Source organism: Pavona decussata, unplaced genomic scaffold, assembly GCF_977016875.1.
Source record: "Pavona decussata unplaced genomic scaffold, jaPavDecu1.1 SCAFFOLD_175, whole genome shotgun sequence".
NCBI classification, from domain to species: Eukaryota; Metazoa; Cnidaria; class Anthozoa; order Scleractinia; family Agariciidae; genus Pavona; species Pavona decussata.
This window is the reverse complement of record NW_028145586.1, coordinates 3,844,693-3,864,356: the sequence shown is the minus strand read 5'-3', so window position 1 is coordinate 3,864,356 and position 19,664 is coordinate 3,844,693. Positions and strand designations below refer to the sequence as shown.

At 37.8% G+C, this 19,664-nt stretch overlaps 1 protein-coding gene across 1 annotated transcript in view; it reads right to left on the bottom strand.

Moving 5' to 3' along the window:
• LOC146463740 (uncharacterized) overlaps positions 1 to 19,647 on the bottom strand; it is a 22,969-nt gene extending 3,322 nt beyond the window's left edge. The window contains exons 1-19 of the mRNA XM_085084239.1: positions 19,538 to 19,647; positions 18,134 to 18,233; positions 17,351 to 17,413; positions 16,733 to 16,783; positions 14,912 to 15,024; positions 14,443 to 14,508; positions 13,645 to 13,712; positions 12,397 to 12,583; positions 11,478 to 11,610; positions 10,577 to 10,660; positions 9,941 to 10,027; positions 8,212 to 8,299; positions 7,368 to 7,430; positions 6,215 to 6,336; positions 5,606 to 5,732; positions 2,886 to 4,286; positions 1,728 to 1,978; positions 891 to 1,147; positions 236 to 390 (exon numbers count right to left, since the gene is read on the bottom strand). Coding sequence (XP_084940365.1) covers positions 236 to 390; positions 891 to 1,147; positions 1,728 to 1,978; positions 2,886 to 4,286; positions 5,606 to 5,732; positions 6,215 to 6,336; positions 7,368 to 7,430; positions 8,212 to 8,299; positions 9,941 to 10,027; positions 10,577 to 10,660; positions 11,478 to 11,610; positions 12,397 to 12,583; positions 13,645 to 13,712; positions 14,443 to 14,508; positions 14,912 to 15,024; positions 16,733 to 16,783; positions 17,351 to 17,413; positions 18,134 to 18,231 — 3,414 coding nt within the window. The 5' untranslated portion in view covers positions 18,232 to 18,233; positions 19,538 to 19,647. The remainder of the gene's footprint in view (positions 1 to 235; positions 391 to 890; positions 1,148 to 1,727; positions 1,979 to 2,885; positions 4,287 to 5,605; positions 5,733 to 6,214; positions 6,337 to 7,367; positions 7,431 to 8,211; positions 8,300 to 9,940; positions 10,028 to 10,576; positions 10,661 to 11,477; positions 11,611 to 12,396; positions 12,584 to 13,644; positions 13,713 to 14,442; positions 14,509 to 14,911; positions 15,025 to 16,732; positions 16,784 to 17,350; positions 17,414 to 18,133; positions 18,234 to 19,537) is intronic.
• Positions 19,648 to 19,664: the final 17 nt, after the last annotated feature.

Here is a 19,664-nt window from a genome sequence, read left to right as displayed (position 1 = left end):
TGTAATATGTGTGGTAGTTGCAATGGTTTAATTCAGCGTAAACTAATAAAGACTCTCACAGTCATATTTTATTTTAGAACCTATTCTGTGATGACTTGATTGCTAGTGTGAATTTTATGAGGTAAAAATGTATTTCTGTGTAATATGTGTGGTATTTGCAATGGTTTAATTCAGCGTAAACTAATAGACTCTCACAGTCATATTTTATGTTACTATTAACTTGATTTTATCATACCAGTAGATTATCGTAGAACTGACGTTCATTTCGCTGTAACAAACTGACATGGTTGGATTTTTTGCCTGTGCTTTTTTCCTCTGTAAAGTCTTCTTTGTCTGTGTCGTGTGATTCACACTTCTCACTCTGTTCCACAAGAATGCTTGCACTTTCCCCTGAATAACAAAAGGGATCAATCTTTAACTCTTGGGATGCAGTATAGAAGAAAGGGTCACCTTTGAAATGCAATCATATTCCTTTTAAACTTTTTTTTGGCTGTTTGAAAATTTCTACGATTGTTGAAGTTATGACTTTGACCAAAGTAAACTGAACAAAGTTTTTCTTTTTGAGTTTTACCCAAAACTGTGTTATAAATGTTACCATTGCTGCCACATGTTACTGAATATATTAACCTTATTACATCCAAGCCTGATCATGTTATCCCACCCTATCTTATGAATAATCTATGACAAGGCTATTAGAAAAAAATTGCACATAAAATAAAGGAAAATGTTTTGCTACTCAGTTTAAGGATGCTCTCTGCAAAAGTAAAATGTAAGCAAAAAGCAAAAACAGCAGATAAAAGGAACTTAAAAAGATACATATTTCCATAATCAAGCTTGTAACATAAGCCCCTAGTCCTCCACATCATAATTTATTATAGCAATGAGCTCACCTAGCACGGGACTGGTAAAACTTGTTTCCATGCCTCCTCTGTTAGCCTGATCAGCAGGACTGGGGCTAGTTACACCAGCGGAACTCTCAACAAAGCTTGGAATGTCAACAGCATGAAGAGAAGAAGCCAGAGTCTGGCTTGGATCATCAAGCTGTAGCACCTGATTGGTTAATTCCTCAGGATTGACAGTCGAGTCATGTCTTTGTGATTCTTTAGAGTTGTGTTGGCTCATTTCTGTACTTGAGGATGGCAAAGATCTAAGATGAGAAACAGGGTTTTATTCAATTTACAAACCACTGGAACATCTTGTATTAATTGCACCTGTTACACGTAAACGTTTTGTAGTCTTCCTCCCAAAACAAGTTTGGTGGAGTGGTCTAAACACCCAGGATTCAATACAAGCCCATGTGCGCCATTTGTGAATATGTTAGTGTTTATTTCCGGCAACAATTCCTCATTTGATTAGCCAGTAGTTTTAATGGAAACTGTCAGAAAAATGTCAAAAAGTTATTATGATGGACTGCAGATGAAATAATGACTAGTGAATGACCATGGATTGCAGTTATGTATGCAACTTAAGTAGTTGCTAAAAGAAAGCCTAACAAAAAATTCAGGCTTAAACAGGGTTTGAACCATGACCTCTGTGAAGCCGGTGCAGTGCTCTACCAACTGAGCTAACAAGGAAGTAGAGCACTGCACCGGTATCGCAGAGGTCATGGGTTTGAATCCTGTTCAAGCCTGAATTTTTCCAGGCTTTCTATTTGCAACTGTTTAAATTGCGTCGGTATATAACTGCAATGGTCATTCACACATTGAATGAGTAGTTTGTTTACAAACCTTCTGCCATGCTGCATTTCATCTTCTTTCATTGGTGATGTTGCAGCTGACTTCTTGCCACTGGGCTTTAGGGGTGTGCCAAGTAACAAACTAGCACCTGTGTTGGTGCAAGCTGTTACCATAGAGACTGGAGAGCCATCAAGTGGTTTGTTGTTACCATGGGAACTTTCAAATTGAGGAGTTCTTGGAGGAGTCAATGGGGCATTTGGGGTGGGGAGTGGGGCATTTTGTTGTTGCAGCAGCAATTTGATCTGTGAATCAAAGCGCATAAGGACCAGATGAATTAACTGCTGAGCAAACCCGTCATGAGATAAACATGGCTTGAGAATGGTACAAGGAAGCAGAGTCCAGTGGTTGTGTAAAGTGTTTCATACAACTTTTCTCACAATGATTATGAATGTGTGGTTTTGTCAACATAGTTGATGAGGCCACCATAAATAGATTTGACAGTGCTGATGAAGGGCTAATGTTCAAAACGTCAGCAATCGAATCTCTTTACGATGGCCAAATTACCTTCTCAATTATGTTGATAAAACCAAACATTCTTTTCTACTCTCCCACCTAAGTAGTAGCACAGTTTCTTAGAAACTGCCAGTAACCTGGCTCCCTTTATCACAATGGTTCCACTGATTCCACTTGCAAGAAATGGAAGTACAGGGGGGGGGGGGGGGGGGGTGACAACTCTAACAAATGCTGTTTGAGCTATACTAGAACTTAATCTTTGATGTCCCGATTTTTTACAGCGTGTTTCCCGGAAAAATTTCTTAGTGTCCCGATTCCCGGAAACATCTCCGGATTCTCGGAACAATTTTGGCTTTGTCCCGAAACAGCGTTTGTTAATAGTTGTCAACCCCCGTGGAAGTGATACACTAGACATTTTTTTTTGCCCTATTAAAGTTAACTACAAGGGACTGGGGTCAACAAATACCCACACAAATTGCAAGATGGGCATCAGAAGGCATTACACTGTGCTCCACTGGGAAAACGTTTTGGAAAGCCAGAGTAAGCTTAATTCTTGTTTCCAAAGTTGCTCAGACAAATTGTGCCACAATGATTTTACACATGGCATTTATTTTTTGTACACTGTATGATGTTCCAGAACAATGACATTTACACAGCCAACATAATATATTCATGTACGAACATTAACATTATTACCTGTTCTTGAAGTTGCCTCAGTTGAGCCTCTTGTCTGATAAGAAGTTCATATGGGTCTGGGCGTGTCACCTCTTCCGTTGGACACTCACTTGTCTGTCCTGTTGCAACATCTGTGACCTGTTTATTTACTGGAAATGATCCTTCATGCTTTCCATCATGATCGTTTTCTTTGAAGGCTTTTGATTGCCCTCTTTGTCTGTTATACTGCCGAGGTGGACTGACGCCAGACGAATCTGTTGTTTTGTTATCCATCCTCTCTTCAGACATACATTCTACATTGTCTAGTCTATCTTTAGTTGTAAGGGCAGCAGTGTTTTGCAGACTCTCTTTGTGGCCATCTTTTTCACAAGCCATTGGCTTAGTACATCTTTCTTCCTTGTTTTCAATGGTCCTTTGATGACCATGTCTTTGCTTCCCATTATGGTGAAACATTGTACCAGCGCTATCACCATTGTAAGTCTCACTGTCTGCATTGCATACACCCTTTTGTGCCTGAAGCATCTCCAAAGGACTTTGTGAAATCTCACTCATTCCAGTAATGTGGCGTTCGAGTTCTGTTTCATCCATGGTTTTGTTCAATGTTCCATCTGGAGTTTCCCCTTCAAACACTGTTTCCAAGAGAGGTCTTTGCACTTGGTCATCTGGTAAAGGAAAACTATTCTTATTTAACACTTGGTGATCACTTTGTCTGACAAATTGTTGCGGGGCAAGCTGTCTTGGCCTTGTTTCATCATCCTGGCAATTGGATATTATCTGTTGGGGAAATGGTCTTACATTCACACCATTGGAATCCTGAGGCCTAGTTCTCCCTCTACCATTTGAAGGTAGTTTTGTTGTTTGTTGGTCTCTTCTTGAGTCTGTTCCATGCCTAACACTTGTCTCCTTTGGAGACACTTGTCTTTCAATTGTTTTTGACCCAGGGATGCTGTAACTACTGACTGCATTTTCTGTTCTCTTGTGCATATTATGCCCAGGTTTGCTTCCTCTCTGGATGGGAACTTTCTGCATACCTGAAACTTGCCTAGGATGAGGTTTCTGTAATAATTGTTTTTGCTCTTGGTTCATTTTGGTATGTGTTTGATTTGGAGCTAAAATTTGTTTCAGAGGTTCTCTTGATGGAGAATTTTGTGGAGAAGTATTATTTCTAAGTTGAGTGATACGTTCCTTTCCCTTTACAAAACTTGGCAATATTTCTTCTTGAAGTCTCATCTGACCGTTTTCTTGATCAAGTTGTATCCTTTGCTGTGGTTCTTTCTGAGCTTTTTCTTGTTGTTGTTTTGGTTTAGGATGTGGGTGTGGAAAAATTTGCTGATTTGCGTAATCTTGTTCTGAATGATCTCCTACAGCTTGTTCATCAAAGCTGAGTGACAGTGAAGTCTCTGCCACATCTGGGAGAACAAACTGAAAAAGAAGGAAAGAGAAATGCCTTTGTTCAATTCTTAAATCTTGATTTGGAATAAACTGCTTTTCATAGTTTTAATTGTGAACAAAATATTACAGTCAACTTGAGGCCATTTCATGTGGTTCTACCTTTTGAGCGTGACTCGATGAAACCCTTGTACCTTAAGTAATGTGTTGCAGTTTACTGCGCTGTTTAAGGTACCGGTAGTTCTACATCTTTGGATGAAATCCTAAGCGTGACAGTAAAAATTATTGAAATGAAAGCTACTGAGTAGTACTTTCCTCTTGTGCTGTTTATTATGCTGCAAAAGGTGGTTCTAACTTCTGAGTCTTTGGATTTAACAACTGCATTAAGCTGAGTGGAAGACGGGTGCCTGGGAAGTCCCAGGGGCCTCCACTTTGACCAGCCAGCCCCTACACAGTAACACGCTCCCATGGCTGGTAATCCCTGTAACCCAGCCATGAGCCCCCAAGCCCAGTCATCCAGACACCCGTCACACTGCCAAAGCAGTGGAAAAGGGGAAACAAGGGGAGAGGGGGGAGGGGCAGATAAACCGAGACAAAGCAACCAGAAATCAGAAACCCGCAAAGTCCTCTACGCACCACCACGCTTAAACACAAACACATAGTGGTGCTCTGCGTTGCGCTACCTACCGAGAGCCTCTGACCGCCCAATGAATGCCAGTTTTTCTTTGATAACTTAGTTAAATTGCATTTATAACTGCATGAAATCGTAAAGTGTGACCATTCAAATGAAAGCTATTGAGCAGTACTTTACTGTTGTGCTGTTTATTATGTTGTACAAGGTGGTTCTACCTTTTGAGTCTGTGGATGAAATCCTTACGTGTGACCATTCAAATGAAAGCTATTGAGCAATACTTTCCTGTTGTGCTGTTTAGCATTCAGGGCCCAGTTGTTCAAAGCCAGATTAAGCTAATCCTGGATTGAGATGAACTTTAATTCAAGTTTAAATGCTACTCAATAAAGTTTCTTCCAAAAGATTTTTGTCCCTTAGTTTTGACTCAGACTATTCTTCACCAACAGCTAAATAACTAGCCTATAAAAACATTATTTTGTAACAAGCAAGATGGAAACCTCGGTTTACTTTTAACCAGGAATTAGCATTTATCGCCTTTCGAAAAACCTGGCCCAGATGGAGACCTCAGATGAGGGCAATTGAGCAGTCCTTTCCTGTAGTACGATGGCTGCCATTAGAAGCCAGCAGTTGGCTATGATAGTCAGCAGCTAACATTCAATACAAGGATGCTTTGTACATCCAGAAAACAGTGATTTGAGACACTTGTTTCCAGGTTTCTCACCTGTAAGTTTTGAGGATGAGGAGATGGAGAGGGCCTGGGTTCTGGACTGGGATCCTCCTCACCAGGCCCTTTGTTTTTCAAAGTCATCACTTGAGGTTGACTTGGAGACATTCCATTTTCATTAAGTCTGATAAAAGATAGGAAAATGTATTCATTACCATTTAATAAAGACTTTTGGTGGGATTTGGGGGAACATGCCCAAAATGTTACTACAATGGGGAAAGGTAACCTACATAATCCCCTTTCCTTTTCCCTGAAAAGTGAACTGGCCCTCATATGAAAACAAATGACTAAGACTGTGTTGTTTGGGGATCAAGCATTTTTTGGTTTTCAAACAATATGAAACATGACACCTATAGCCAGAAAATATTACAGTAAAATATAAATAATATTGTGTTTATCAGGACATTCCAAGACCTTGTAACGTTTCATTTGAAGTCATTTCAAAACAATGTAAACAGTCATAAACATCAGAAAAGAATAGTCCTTGCCATCTGTGTATACTTACAGCCATTTTAGTGATGGAATGAATTATCATCTGAGAAGCAATCTTGTGAACAAATTTCAGTGTAAAACGATCTACCATCATTCAATTTTCTGGTAATTTACCTTGATCGTTTGTGTTCTTTACTCCAGATCTCCAAAGCCTCTTCAAAAAGACTCCTGCCCATTCCTCCTGGAGCAGGGAACAGCTCAAAACACAGTGCATCAGAAGAACTGGGACCTGGTGGCTGCAAGGGGTGCCAACTTTGTAAAATCACAATTTTGTGCACTGAATTAACTGGCGCTTCAAGTACTTGTGCAACGTTGTTGTTGTTGTGGGGTATGTGCAAGCCCTTATATCAGGGCAACACTTAACTGGGGGAGGCACTTTCTCAAGTAAATACATGAGTCTAATTTTTTTGGCCCTTGATTTGGTCTAGGTTAATTTAGTTTGCTTTGTATATAAGAGGATTCACAACAGCACTTGCAACTGACTTGATTTGCTAAAAGCTGATGTCTATAAACCTCTACAGTTTTCCAACCATGCCATAGTTTATCTTTGATGTCAAGAACATAAGTCTTCATTTATAATTGGTCTTAAGAATGCTTTCTGTTTCAATTAATAGGAACCTTCAGACGAGAGTACAAGTACGAGATTGAGTACGGGTACAACTTTCAAATTTCAAATCAGTCCTTAAAGTCTTTAAGTCTTTATTAAATCAGCCACAACAATTACGTGCGACTTTACAATCAATAATCAATCAATCAATCAATCGATCAATCACATCCATATACAAGGCACCTCTGGGTGCCGCCTCAGTCCATATGTGATCTCACCCCACCCTCCCCAGACCAACAGGCACAAAGACCAGACCACAACACTGGGAACTACCTCCTCTACTCTTTACGAAAAGTGAGTGGGTTCTTTAACATCCCACAGAGTTATTACTAACAAGTCATCCCAAGACACTTGATCCTTCCTGTTGTTTACCAGCAGATAAGGAAACCCTAAAGACAAAATTGGTGTGACAAGCAGTTATCTAAAGCACGCAAACTACAACAGTTACTGTAGATTTGAAAAGTCATACTCATACTGAATCTCTTCCTCATAGTCAAATCTGAAGGTCCCTAATGTACTGTATGATTGTACATAACAACATCAACACTTCATACTTAATTTAAGTGCCATAAAAAAAAATTCAAAGCAAATTAAATTACAGTTTTCTTGTTCTAGTGGACAAATAGTCTTGCCACATTGCAAAAATCAGTTGTTACTTACGATTTCCAAGTGGAGGTTTTCATAACAGCTGGAGAACTCAAACATTTTCACCTCATATTCTCTCTGTATGATAAGAAATGCCGTCCTGATTAATCACATTACAAGCACTGCATGTTGTCTATTTAGCCCCTCTTCCAGGAAGTCCATCCAAATAAAATTCCATAAAAATCTACATTGGTGTGTCATGTCTATAGTGATTCCCCCCTTTTTCATTTTGCCCATTTAACCCACCTTATAGCACCTTCTGATAACTAAGGATGTCATGTTTTAATATCGCTACTTTTTATTCTCAAATGTTATAGCACCTTCTTATTATAAACACCATAACAATAAAATTTGATTCAACTTGACCCCTGTCTCTACCAATTCATCCATCTCAGTATTAAGCCATTTCTGCACTTTTCATTGAACTCACTTTTCATTGAACTCTTAGAAAAGCAAAGTTAGTGTAGAAATATTACAAAATTACAGACAAGCTAGGACAGAAGTTCAGAACATCCGACCTTGTTGTTTAATGGGACAACAAAGTTAAATTTCAGCTTCAGTATTTCGTTAGAAAAGTTGGCCTTCAATGCCCTGAAGTATCTCTCAGTCAGGTTAGAGATGATGTTGTACTAGTTAAAACAGTGACACAAGACTTATTACATGGGTTAAGTTTAGTTTGAAGTGTGACATTTTTCTGAATAACATGTGCTGGTAAAGCCTCTCTCTAAAACAAATTACATTTTAAAGCACACAAATTGGGACAATTCCAATTAAATCAGGACAGTTGGCAGGTATGCAGTTGAAGATTTTTCCTGTTTATCCAAAACTGTCACCTGCCAGATAATTTGTAGTTATTTACCTGATCTTGGCGGCATTCCCAGAACTCAGGCGTACTCTTAATAGGAGAGTACAAGAGTAGCAGAAAAGAATTCGGTGGAGCTAACACCCTAGAGAACAAAGAAAAGGAAATAGCTAAGGTCAAACCCCTGCATATGTGTCATCACTATCTCACACAAATAACAATGGAAGGTACAAAACTTGGTATGAACAATATGTCTTGCTCTGGTCTTACACTACATCATATACACTTTTTGTTATTTGTGTGTCAGATCCAGTGGAGAAAGAAGAAGTCTTTCTATGTAGCATGACAGCCATAGGTATTAAAACATGAAGGAAATTCTTCGTACATGTAATGTTTTAATACAGCTTTTAATTGGTTAAATTTTATTGTTTATAACATGTTTATGACTGCACAATGAATAGCAATAAGAACTGGGCAAACGGAGGAACAACTGAACAAACCAGAAACACAAACAAACGAACAAGCAGAAGCCAGAGCAAACTAACATCCAAGCGAGCGAACGGATAGCTCACACAAACAACAAAGAGAGGTACAAAACTTGCTATGACCAATACGTCTTGCACTGGTCTTATACTGAGATCAAGTTTTGTTGCTAGTTGTATCTCAGTCAATACTAAATGTTCAACCTGTATTACGTGTAAGCAGTCAGTTATCCATTCTTTGAGGGTCACTGTTTACAGTGCGACTAGGTGTTCTTTCCAACATGTCAAGTTCAAAAAGTTGTGTCATATTTTATAAATTTATTATTATTTGGCTGCTAACAAGAACTTATGACAATAAACATTCTAAATATTCTTAGCTGCACTGTAACTGTAACTTTGAGCCTTTTTTCGGAATTTTTCTGATTAAAAGTTACAGCCTGGATGGGCCCAGTTGTTCAAAGCCCAATAAAGCTAATCCTAGGTTAACTTGAACCTTGATTCAAGTTTAATGGCTAGGCAAAAAAAGATTTTTGCAAAAGATTTTTGTCCCTCAGTTTTAATGTAAACTTTCCTTTACCATTAGATAAAAATTAGCTTTTAACCCTTTCCCTACCGAGTTTTTACGCCCATTTTTCCAAAACAGTAAAGAAAAACCCAACTTGCTAATGTAATATACCATTTAAAAGGTCTTGATGAGTGTAATTCATTTCTGAAATCAAGATAACTGAAGGAAGTCAGGTCTTTGATAGAAATGGTTTTAAAACGGAAAGATTCAAAACTACAAAATTCCACTGATCGACACATGTGATAGGTATACCTCAAAACTGTAGCTTATTTTGCAGCTTTGAATGCATAGAACACTCTGGGATATGTGAGAGTCTGTAAATGTATTAAATGAAAATATTCCACAAATCATAGGGGTAGTAAACCACATCATAGATACCGGAGGGTAGTATTTTTTCCTTTGAAATGCAAAGATCTTGCCAAGCCCAATTTGCCGACAAAATTTCACTGTAATTGAGCAAATACTGACCAAGTTATGAGTTCAGGACCCCCTATAGTGGGTCTCGGTAGGGAAAGGGTTAACAACATTTTTAACAAACAAACTGAAAATCTTGGTTAACAGTTACTCTTAATCATGGATTAACATTAATCGCCTTTCGAACAACAGGTTTCAGATGTCCAGGAGATGGAAGGAGTACTGTTCCAACTGGAATACAACCCATCCCTGATTCTGTTCCCCAACATACCACCCAGTGCCTACTTCAAACTTTTCATGGCAAATTAAATCTGTGCTGACTAACCTTTGTTGAATAGCAGTTGAATGGATAAAACGCAGACAGCAGGCCCATATGAATGGATGATGAATACTGTAAATTCCACTGACCCAACTATACAGAAAAAATAAACACAGTTATGGTGGCAAAGAGAGCTTTCATACTGAACAAGTGATTTTAGTGCAGACGTTAAAGTAGCCAAACCACATTGTGATCAATGTCAACACATAATAATAATAATAATAATAATAATAATAATAATAATAATAATAATAATAATAATAATAATAATAATAATAATATTTAATAATAATTATAATAATTGATATTTAAACAGGGTGATCCCTTCAGTCGCAGGACTGGTATCAACGGGGGCCCTGTACAGCATAAAATAAAAAGTATGTGTAAATTATATATATATCTATTTAAGCTAACCGTTTAAAAAGACACAGTTAAAAATGTCATTCAGAAGCTTATAGAGAATGGTATTCTCATAGTAATTAAATTAGGCATGAGAGCACTTGATACATCACGCTGAAGATTGGACAAGGAGAAGTTGCCAATTTATATCACTGTTTTTGGGAAATGGAAATTTACCATTCTCTTGTAATATTTTTACTCCCTTACAAGAACACTTGAAATATAATTTAAAAATGCACATACATTCCCAGGAGTGGCAGAGACAATGCCTTTGGATCTGACTCTAACAGCAGCAGTAATTTCCTTGTGTGATCCATGGTTAAATACCTGGAAACAAACAAGATAAACAGGGTTTAGCATATCAAGGATCCTACAACAGCATATAAGGTCATAGCGTGCACTGTACAAGCAGGTGGCCTTGTTTGTTTCAAACAAGCAGCAAAGCTGCAAGTTACAAGTACACACCAAACACAAGTGCGAGCTGAGGAGAAAGACCAGGTTCCCCCGTTCACCAAAGATGGCACCTGCTTGTGCATGGGCTACATATTAAACCAACTCCTCTCCTTCACAAAAAAAAATAATAATAAAAAAATAAAAAAACTCCTCTCCTTCAGTGCTTTCCCCCATAAAATAGTAAAATTCAAAAGAGGGGTTGAAATGCTAGAAAACAGAAGAAATACTGAAATTCAGTTCCAATAATTTATTAGTTAATGCTACAATTACTTGCTCTTACATGTAAGTTTGTCAATGTATTATGGTAAGGTGATGGTGCATCGAATATTAATAGTATATATGACTTAGTATTTATTATTTTATTCTACCACAATGACCAATGATCCATTTCACAATGTACATGTAAAGCCTGCCGCACACTTCAGGAAAGAGCTGTGCAAACTGCCTCGCAAGGTCGATTAGCTCAGCAGTTTCGTCACGTGTGTGGTTGAGTTTTCATGCGTTTTTTGCCTCGCGAGGTTATGAGGAAAATATCTGTTGTGTGTGATATTTTCGTGAGGCGAAATTCTCATGAAAACTAAACCGCACACTTGAGGAAATAGCTGAGCTGATTGCCTCGCGTGGCCTCGCAAGGCAGTTTGCTCAGCTCTTTGTTTCCTCAAGTGTGCGGCAAGGGTTCAGGACTACTCACCCACTTTTTGGCACTCCTTGAACCTCACTGAGTCTCAATGGACCTGAAAGATTCCTGGCGAGAGCTGTTGGTATAATGGGTACAGAAGCTACCGGAGTGGCTTGAATTCTTGTTGCCATGGTTATGGTACCACCTAAATCATTTATAGTCAAGAAATGGTATGTCATATTAAATATGGGAGATTAATATAATAATATTGTTAACCAAAGTAAGATGACTTAATAAGTTAATACAAAATTCTCAGCAGGGGTGTAGCTAAGAAAAACCTTAGTATGGTCAGCTTCTTTTAATTAAACCTTTAAAATTAGCTTCAAGTACTGTACTTGTGCTCTATTGAAATTTCAGCCGGTGATATGATATTGTTCAGACAGAGAAACTCGCCAGTAGGTGGCTCTTAGTAACATTCCCCGCAAAAAAGGCTGTAAAATTGAAGGAGTGTGCAGAATGAGGCCCTAAGTGACTTTTGATGTAAGATTGAACTTTTTTGTTTCACAAGCGAATATAAAGCAATTTGGAAGGAGAATCTCGCAATTTATCAGAAGTCAATTTAGGGCTTTTTTCAGGCACCCATTCAATTATAGCTCCACACTTTAATATTAAAAACTGTCATTTACATAAGGTCCATTTCCGCCCGCAAATAGCAGGTGCTAGTCGAGGCGGGCGGAGATAAGGGGTGCAGCAGTCAGTGATAAATTAGGTAAATAAATAACAGGTACAAACATAAATAAATAACATTTACAAAATCAACCACTTGTAAAAAGTAAATTTGGCTGCGAAACTAAACTAAATAAGATTTTCAGTGTACTTTATAATTAAACTGTGTGTCTGTCCAATAGTTCGCTATTTTTTGACGCAGTATGGGCGATTCATCAAAGAAAGTTTATGAACTACAAGACTTAGTGATGATAATCATACTTACAGTTCACATTGATTATGATCTCGCCATCATCCCCATGTGAATGACAGCTGATCCTCAGACTCACAAGGTGTGAAACGTTGATGGGTTCCTGGTTACTGATCCTACCAAACAAAACCTGAAATGCTTTTTGAAATTCCTCTTTTGTGTGCGTCACAGAGCTGTCTGCCCCACTCAGCCCTTGGGTCATCTAAGTAAGTAAGTAAAGTATTAGTAAGTAACTTTATTTCAACTTGGGTTGATGAGGCTGATTAGGCCCCTAGCAATACAGTCATGCTAATATGCCAGGAAAAATATAAAAATATATAAAAAAAAAATACATGATCAATTAATGACTAATATTCTAACTATATCACTATAAAAGATAAAAAAATAAATAAAAAATAATAATAAAACGAAAACATGCTGGATTTGATACTTAACATGTAATTGGAATAAAACTTTTCACAAAAATGTTGTAAAGATGAGATTAATTTTCAGTCTGGGATCCTGTCAAGATTGGCCTGTTGTGAAAATAGTACACTGTTTTCACTTTTGACTTCAACACTAGAATAAATGTATACTACTGGGTTTTGTTGGAAATTTAAACTATTTGTCTGAATTGTACATCCTTCTTTACATTTCAGCTGGTAAAAATCGTGAAAAGATCACTGAGGATCTTTAAGGATATATACATGTACATGCACAGAAAGAACTTATAAATGTGGATTCTTTATGATCTTCATCTGGAATCCTCACAGATCCTACTGAAAAACCAGCTTGCATAAGGGATCCCTCTAAGATTCCTGGAAAATCCTCAACCAATCAATGAAGGCCAGGAGAGATATGAAAACAGCATGTAACCAGACAAGCAAAATGGAACAAACTAATGCACTAAGAGGCATTACAATGTAATTATATAAGTTGTGGCAGAAGGTTGTGGGTGATGACAGATGGATGGGAATATCAACGACCAACTGAAGTAATATATAATGGTAGGGCAGTAGTTTCTAATAAAGAAACTGTGGTGCTTTGTCGGTGGGGAGTAGAAATGAATGTTTGGTTTATCAACAGAGTTGAGTTAAATTGGCCACTGTAAAGAGATTCAACTGTTACATGTAGTACTCAAATCTCAAGACAGTGGCAATCGAATTTCAAGACGGTGGCTTAAATTTACCTTTAGTTGTCAACTCTGTCGACAAACAAAACATTTGTTTGAAGGAATCTCTGCCATGAAGTGAAAGTATGATCAGATACAATCTAATAACTTACTGTCATGGGCACAATGTGATCTCCAGGAACAACCGTTGTGGGGACTTTCCTTTTGGCTCTTGTTGAACCTGGAATTATGCCAATAAAATTACGCACCAAAAATTTACCACCTGAAAGCTCAATTAAATTTTAAGCTAGTGGGACAATTAAGGTTTAAATTTGATTTAGCCAAGTTCTTTTAATGACACAAGTCAAACCCTTTCAAAAAATTAATATCAAGTCTGATACCCATGAATGATATAACTACTGATAGAATAGCTTTAATTGAGTTTGAAAGAAATAAAAATACTTCTCAGGTGAGCTGCATAAAGTTAATGCAGACATGGCTGTTTAGTCTCTGTCGCAGCCGTTTTTGGGATGTTGTGTGACATCCCAAAAACGGCTGCGAAGGAGACTAATAACTGTTAAGATCAGATGTTCAGTCCATGTCCAGTCATAACCACTATTAATTCTGTATTTTTTAATGTCTGGCATTCACGGTTCCACCCAGCATTAACTTTCATGCGACTGGCCCTTGGAGAGCCCTAAAATCTTAGCATTTATATGAGGTTAATGTCTTTGTTGACCATTCATTGATCTGGTAAAAAAATTTACAAACAAGGCTACAATAAATTGAAGTGGTGCCTAGAAAAAAGCTCTGAGTGACTCCTGATAAATTGCTAGATTCTCCTTCCTAATTGCCTTGTATTTGCTTGTGAAACAAAAGGAGGATTTGACCTCACATCAAAAGTCACTTGGGTCCTTATTCTGAGGACCCCTTCATAAGTAGCTACACTGTATTGTAAGTGATTTCCATACCATTATTAACCAGCACCTCCCTGCCAGGGTCAAATCTGTCAACTGTAACATCAATGCTGTCTTCTCCTGTCAAGTTAAATAATGCAAATTTCTTTAGGAGGACTGGTTTCAGTTCATCTTAAGCAAGTTGTTTGAGATTCATCCGGAAACCTGGCACATTTATTCTCTAGTACAAAAAAAAAAAAAACCGCGAGTAAGAACCTAAATTTTAAGAACCTGTTAGGCTAAAATATCTAATTTAGCCACACGTGAAATAAGAACCTGTTAAGCCTTAAATCTTAATCAGGTTCTTATTCTATAAATTTTTTTTGAAACTTAGAATTTATATTACGGTAAGTAAAATAAAACAAGTTCTCAGGCATAGGAAAAGGCCAACATTTCATATCCTCTAAATGATGTCCAAATGATCCAATAGTTTCTAGCAATACTGCCTCAGTATATGTCAACAGGAGCCAAATATGAAACTCACGTGAGTCCACAGATATGCTTCCAACCAAGAAACATTCAAAGGAAGACTTGCTCTGGCTGACGTGTCTGTGAGCCAGGCGTAACGTTTTTTCGTTGATATACAGTCTGACATTCCTGCATAAAATATTTGGCAAAATTAGTTCAAAGTTAATATTTAGATTATGATGGTGGCTGTAACAACCAATACAGCAGAACTTCTTGACTGTGAAAAAGAGTAATGAAGGGCTTGGACAGTACATGTACTGTATTTTCTCGATTAAACACCCCTGGCGTTTATTTAAAATTCAGCAGTTTTGACCCAGCGTTTTTTCGAGGCCGGCGTTTAATAGGGGTCCAGCATTTATTAATGAAATGCGATTTTCAACCATTTTTCCACGTTGATTTATTATTACTGATCCTTGGAAACCTAGGGGCAGTTTGTCTGTACTGCAAATTTTCCTCTGGATAAACCTGAAGTTACAGTATTATGGTACCGTACATACGGCACGTGTACCATGTTCCAATCAAGATTTGTATCACTAACAAACAGCACATGAACAATATATGAATGATGACAGTAGGAGCAAGTAATGATATGAGTACAAAGTTTTAAGTTTGTAAACGGTAATGTCGCCAACGTCCTCCTCGTTTGTGTCAGCCAATGTGTGTAAACTGATTACAGTTGAACCTCTCCACAACGGCCACCTTGGGGACAGAAGAAAGTGGCCGTTGTAGAGAGGTGGCCGTTATGGGGAGGTAGGGGTGTAATATGACACCTTTTTTTCGGGAATTACAACATGTTTATTATGGCAATCCAATCTTAAATAATATATAGAGGTGAAATACACAATAAAACGTAAATAATGTTTCGAATCAAATGTTAAAAAGACGAAACGAGCAAGGTGTGCAACATTCGCTATATTATTGTAGACAATTTATGCTTACTGTAGCATATAAATGGAACACAGTCAAAATACGTATATCATTAAAATGGATATAGGAACGTAATGTTCCGAAGACAAATGTGGATTACTGCATCGGTTTATAAAAAATGTGTTTTTGACCCAGTTTTTTTGACAAAAAAGTACTGTACTGGCCGTTGTCGAGAGGTTATTTTGGCAGTTGGGGACGCACTTTGGTGGCCGTTGACGTTGTAGAGAGGTGGCCGTTGTAGAGAGGTTTAAACAAGAGCTAATGTATGGACTGTCCGCCGGGACAAAAAAATGTGGCCGTTATAGAGAGGTGGCTGTTGTGGAGAGGTGGCCGTTAGTGGAGGTTTGACTGTATTCAAGTTTTAATTACATGTTGATACATGCCAGGACCCCGAACAAACGCCGGGGCCCCAATTAAACGCACCAGGCATTTATTTAAAAATCTGAAGTTTTGACCCGGCGTTTAATCAGGGTCCGGCGTTTAATCGAGAAAATACGGTATGTGCATTTTTTGGCCTTGAAATTTGTATTAATTGCTCCAAGCCAGCTCTTAAGTTCGGCATGCTCACTGGATTTCATGTAAGAAACATCATGATAAATTTGTAATACATGTATTTTAGTTCTCAATCTAACCGCTTAAATTTAAAGAATTAGCTTATTATCTTTTCCTGAAACTCACATGTAGCTAGCCAAGCAAGGCATCATGATGGTATTTGAATGTATTGTTGTCAGTTTTAGCAAAGACACATTCAAGAAACAGACCAAGCATCTGTTGCTCTTTTGTGTGAATTGCTCAAGTTAAAGAAAATTTACATGTTCAACAAGCTATCTCTATGATCAATTAAACTCTAAATTATAAAATAAATTATTTATTAACATGAACATAATTATGTTCCCTGTGCCTTACTGACCCTTTTGTTGTCAAATGAAGTGTTTCAGTTTCCCCCTGTGGAGTTCTATTCCTAAAAAAGTTGAAAAGGAATTTTAATACATGTATGAAAAAAATCATTAATTTAATCAGGAAGAACAATGCTTTCAATGAGTTGTGCTACCTAAATGACTTATATTAAGAAATAAATAATTAAATAAATTAATTGAAAATAAATAAATACCCATTAAAAACATTAATGAAACAAAATAATTCAATTAGTTATTTACACAGATTTCTCACAATGTGCTGCTAGCCGGCCAGTATTTGAAGGGGTGCATGGAGAAAAGCCCTAAGTGACTTGTGATAAATTGCTAGATTTTCCTTTTAAATTGCCTTGTATTTGCTTGGTAAATGAAAGGAGAATTTGGCATTACATCAAAGTCACTTAGGACCTTGTTTCATGCACCCCTTTATTTGCTTCTTAACATTTATACAGGGATTTAGCACAAGCCCCCTAGCAGGCAACACTAAGCAATACAGTCTTTACTGTCAGTGACTTCAGTCTGTTAACATGCTTTCCTATTGACTACACTGTATAAAGCATTCTGAGAGGGACTTGCACGTACATCAAACAAGTTGATCAATTTATTCTACTTACCACAGAATTGACTGAGTTGCTGGAAAATTCAAGGGCTCTACTGTAACTCCATTTCTTTGCATTCTGAAAGATATAAAAAAATTAAATTTCATGTTTCATACTTGCAGACTGGTACTTATGATCTCTCAAGACTAGAAGGGAAACAAGTTGCATGGATGTTTTCTATCACATTTTGTCAAATTCAGAATAATTTACCAATCTCATATCCGGAATACTCAGGCTCTTTGATCATCTGGAGAGACTCTGGGATACTGGAATTTTTTTCACTACAGAAATCCTGCATTAAAAAATCCTGTAGTGAAAAGGCAGAGCTGTTAATTACCAGGGTAGCCAATCTCTCTCCAGGCAACCAACCACTGACCAAAGACCCTAAGGACTGACTCTGGGTACCAGACTGGTAATTGAAGGGGTGTGGGGAATAAGGCCCTAAGTGACTTTTGATGTAAGGTCAAATTCTCCTTTTATTACACAAGCAATAACAAGAAAATTTGGAAGGAGATTCTAGCAGTTTATCAGAAATCACTTAGGGCTTTTTTCCCCTTCAATTAGGTAATAAGGGCTACTGTGAGTGAGCCCTGTTGAAAGTTTTAGTTGGTCTGTTTCTCTGCAAGGCAGACATGAGATAATTATTTCTCAAAGAACTTCTAATGTGCAGTTCAGAAAAAATCCATACCTTCCTGTCCCCCATCGATTTTCATAATTGGAAATTCTAAGGACAAAAGGGGGTCCCAAAAGCCAGAGTTTTAAAAACAAACCGTGAAGCTAAATTGGAATTTTAGTCACCTTAAAAATTCCTGGTTTTCGGTGATGGCAACTCCATCTCTTTTAGCAGGAAAGAAAGAAGACACTTGGCCCACTTCTGGTCGGTTCATACACTTCATCCCTTGGGAAAATATCGATATTAGTATAAACCTACTGTGTTTTGTCATGAATGCTGCTCTCCTATTGGCTATGCTACTCACTATCTATTCTGTTATAGATAGTGAGTAGAGTAAGTAGTGCCTGGCGTGAATTATTTATATTATAATTCAATAAGAATGAACGACCAATTAGATCATTTGCTCTCAATTTCTATCGCGTGATAGTTGATTTGGGCTTTGCCCTCATCAACTATCACGCAATAGAAATTTCGAGCTCATAATCTAATTGTTAAATATAAAGCGTCTGTGGTTATATTAAAGTAATGGAAACTGCTGGAAACCAGTGCCAGCAACCTTACGTTAGCCTGGCGCCACAGACGGAATCAACCCCCAGTAAATACCATCTGCAAATTGATGGCCAAGTCCTTGTTGTAGTCTGATTGGTTATAACCAAACTTATTAAACAATGACCTTGTGCAAAGGTCAATCATATCATATCTTTATTTACCCTCGGATTTTAGAGTAGCTTATGCAGCTAATATCTCCGAGCATTTACCCACCAACCATGAGAATACACACACAAAGACCAGACCACAACACCGGGAACTATGCCTCCTACTTTTTGCGAACAGTGAGTGGGTTCTTTAACGTCCCACAGAGTTATTTACGAACAAGGGTTGTGAGAGGGGGCCTATGGTTTATCGTCCTTATCCGAGAAGACTATTAAGTCTAATCATTTGCAGATGTCATTATAAAGGCAGCACTTTCTCCTCAGTCATAGAGTGTACTCAGATCCTGGTACGCCATCAGGGGTCCAGAACAAGAATTTAGTCAGTTGTTATTGACTGGCCCATGAAACAAAATTTCTATCTCTTATTGTACAGTGCAAGCTTTTACGTACAACTTTGTTTATAGTGTATAAACTTTTTTAAGAGCTATTTGTGTAATAGTTCGTTTACTGCAATAACTTTGAGCACGAATGAATGAATTTAAAGAAGAAACAAGATTTGTTTTTGAAGAGACTGGGAATTGTTGACGACATTTCATAACTGCTTTCCAACAGTCGGCAGTCAAACCCTAGTAAAACGAAAGTGAATAACACCAGTTTGAACTATATTCACCTCTCATTGTCCCCTTTACTTGAACCCGGTTTAAAATGGCTCTTCAACTTTTGTTCCAATGCGATCCATCTTTCCCGACTCCAATCCAAAACAAATCGCCCAACTGCAAATTGAATCTTACCGGGAACACGGACGAGAAATGCAACCCTGCAAATTGCATTACCAAAAGTTTACCCCCGCAAACCTTTTACAATGAATGACATTACCTTCACAGCAAATGCCTCATCTTAACTTTCGATCACCAGTGATTTTTATGGCGTTCTCTTCGCTTGCTTCATGTTGTCGCTTCTGGTTCTTCTCAAATGCCGCGCAAATTTTTTTGCAAAACGTATC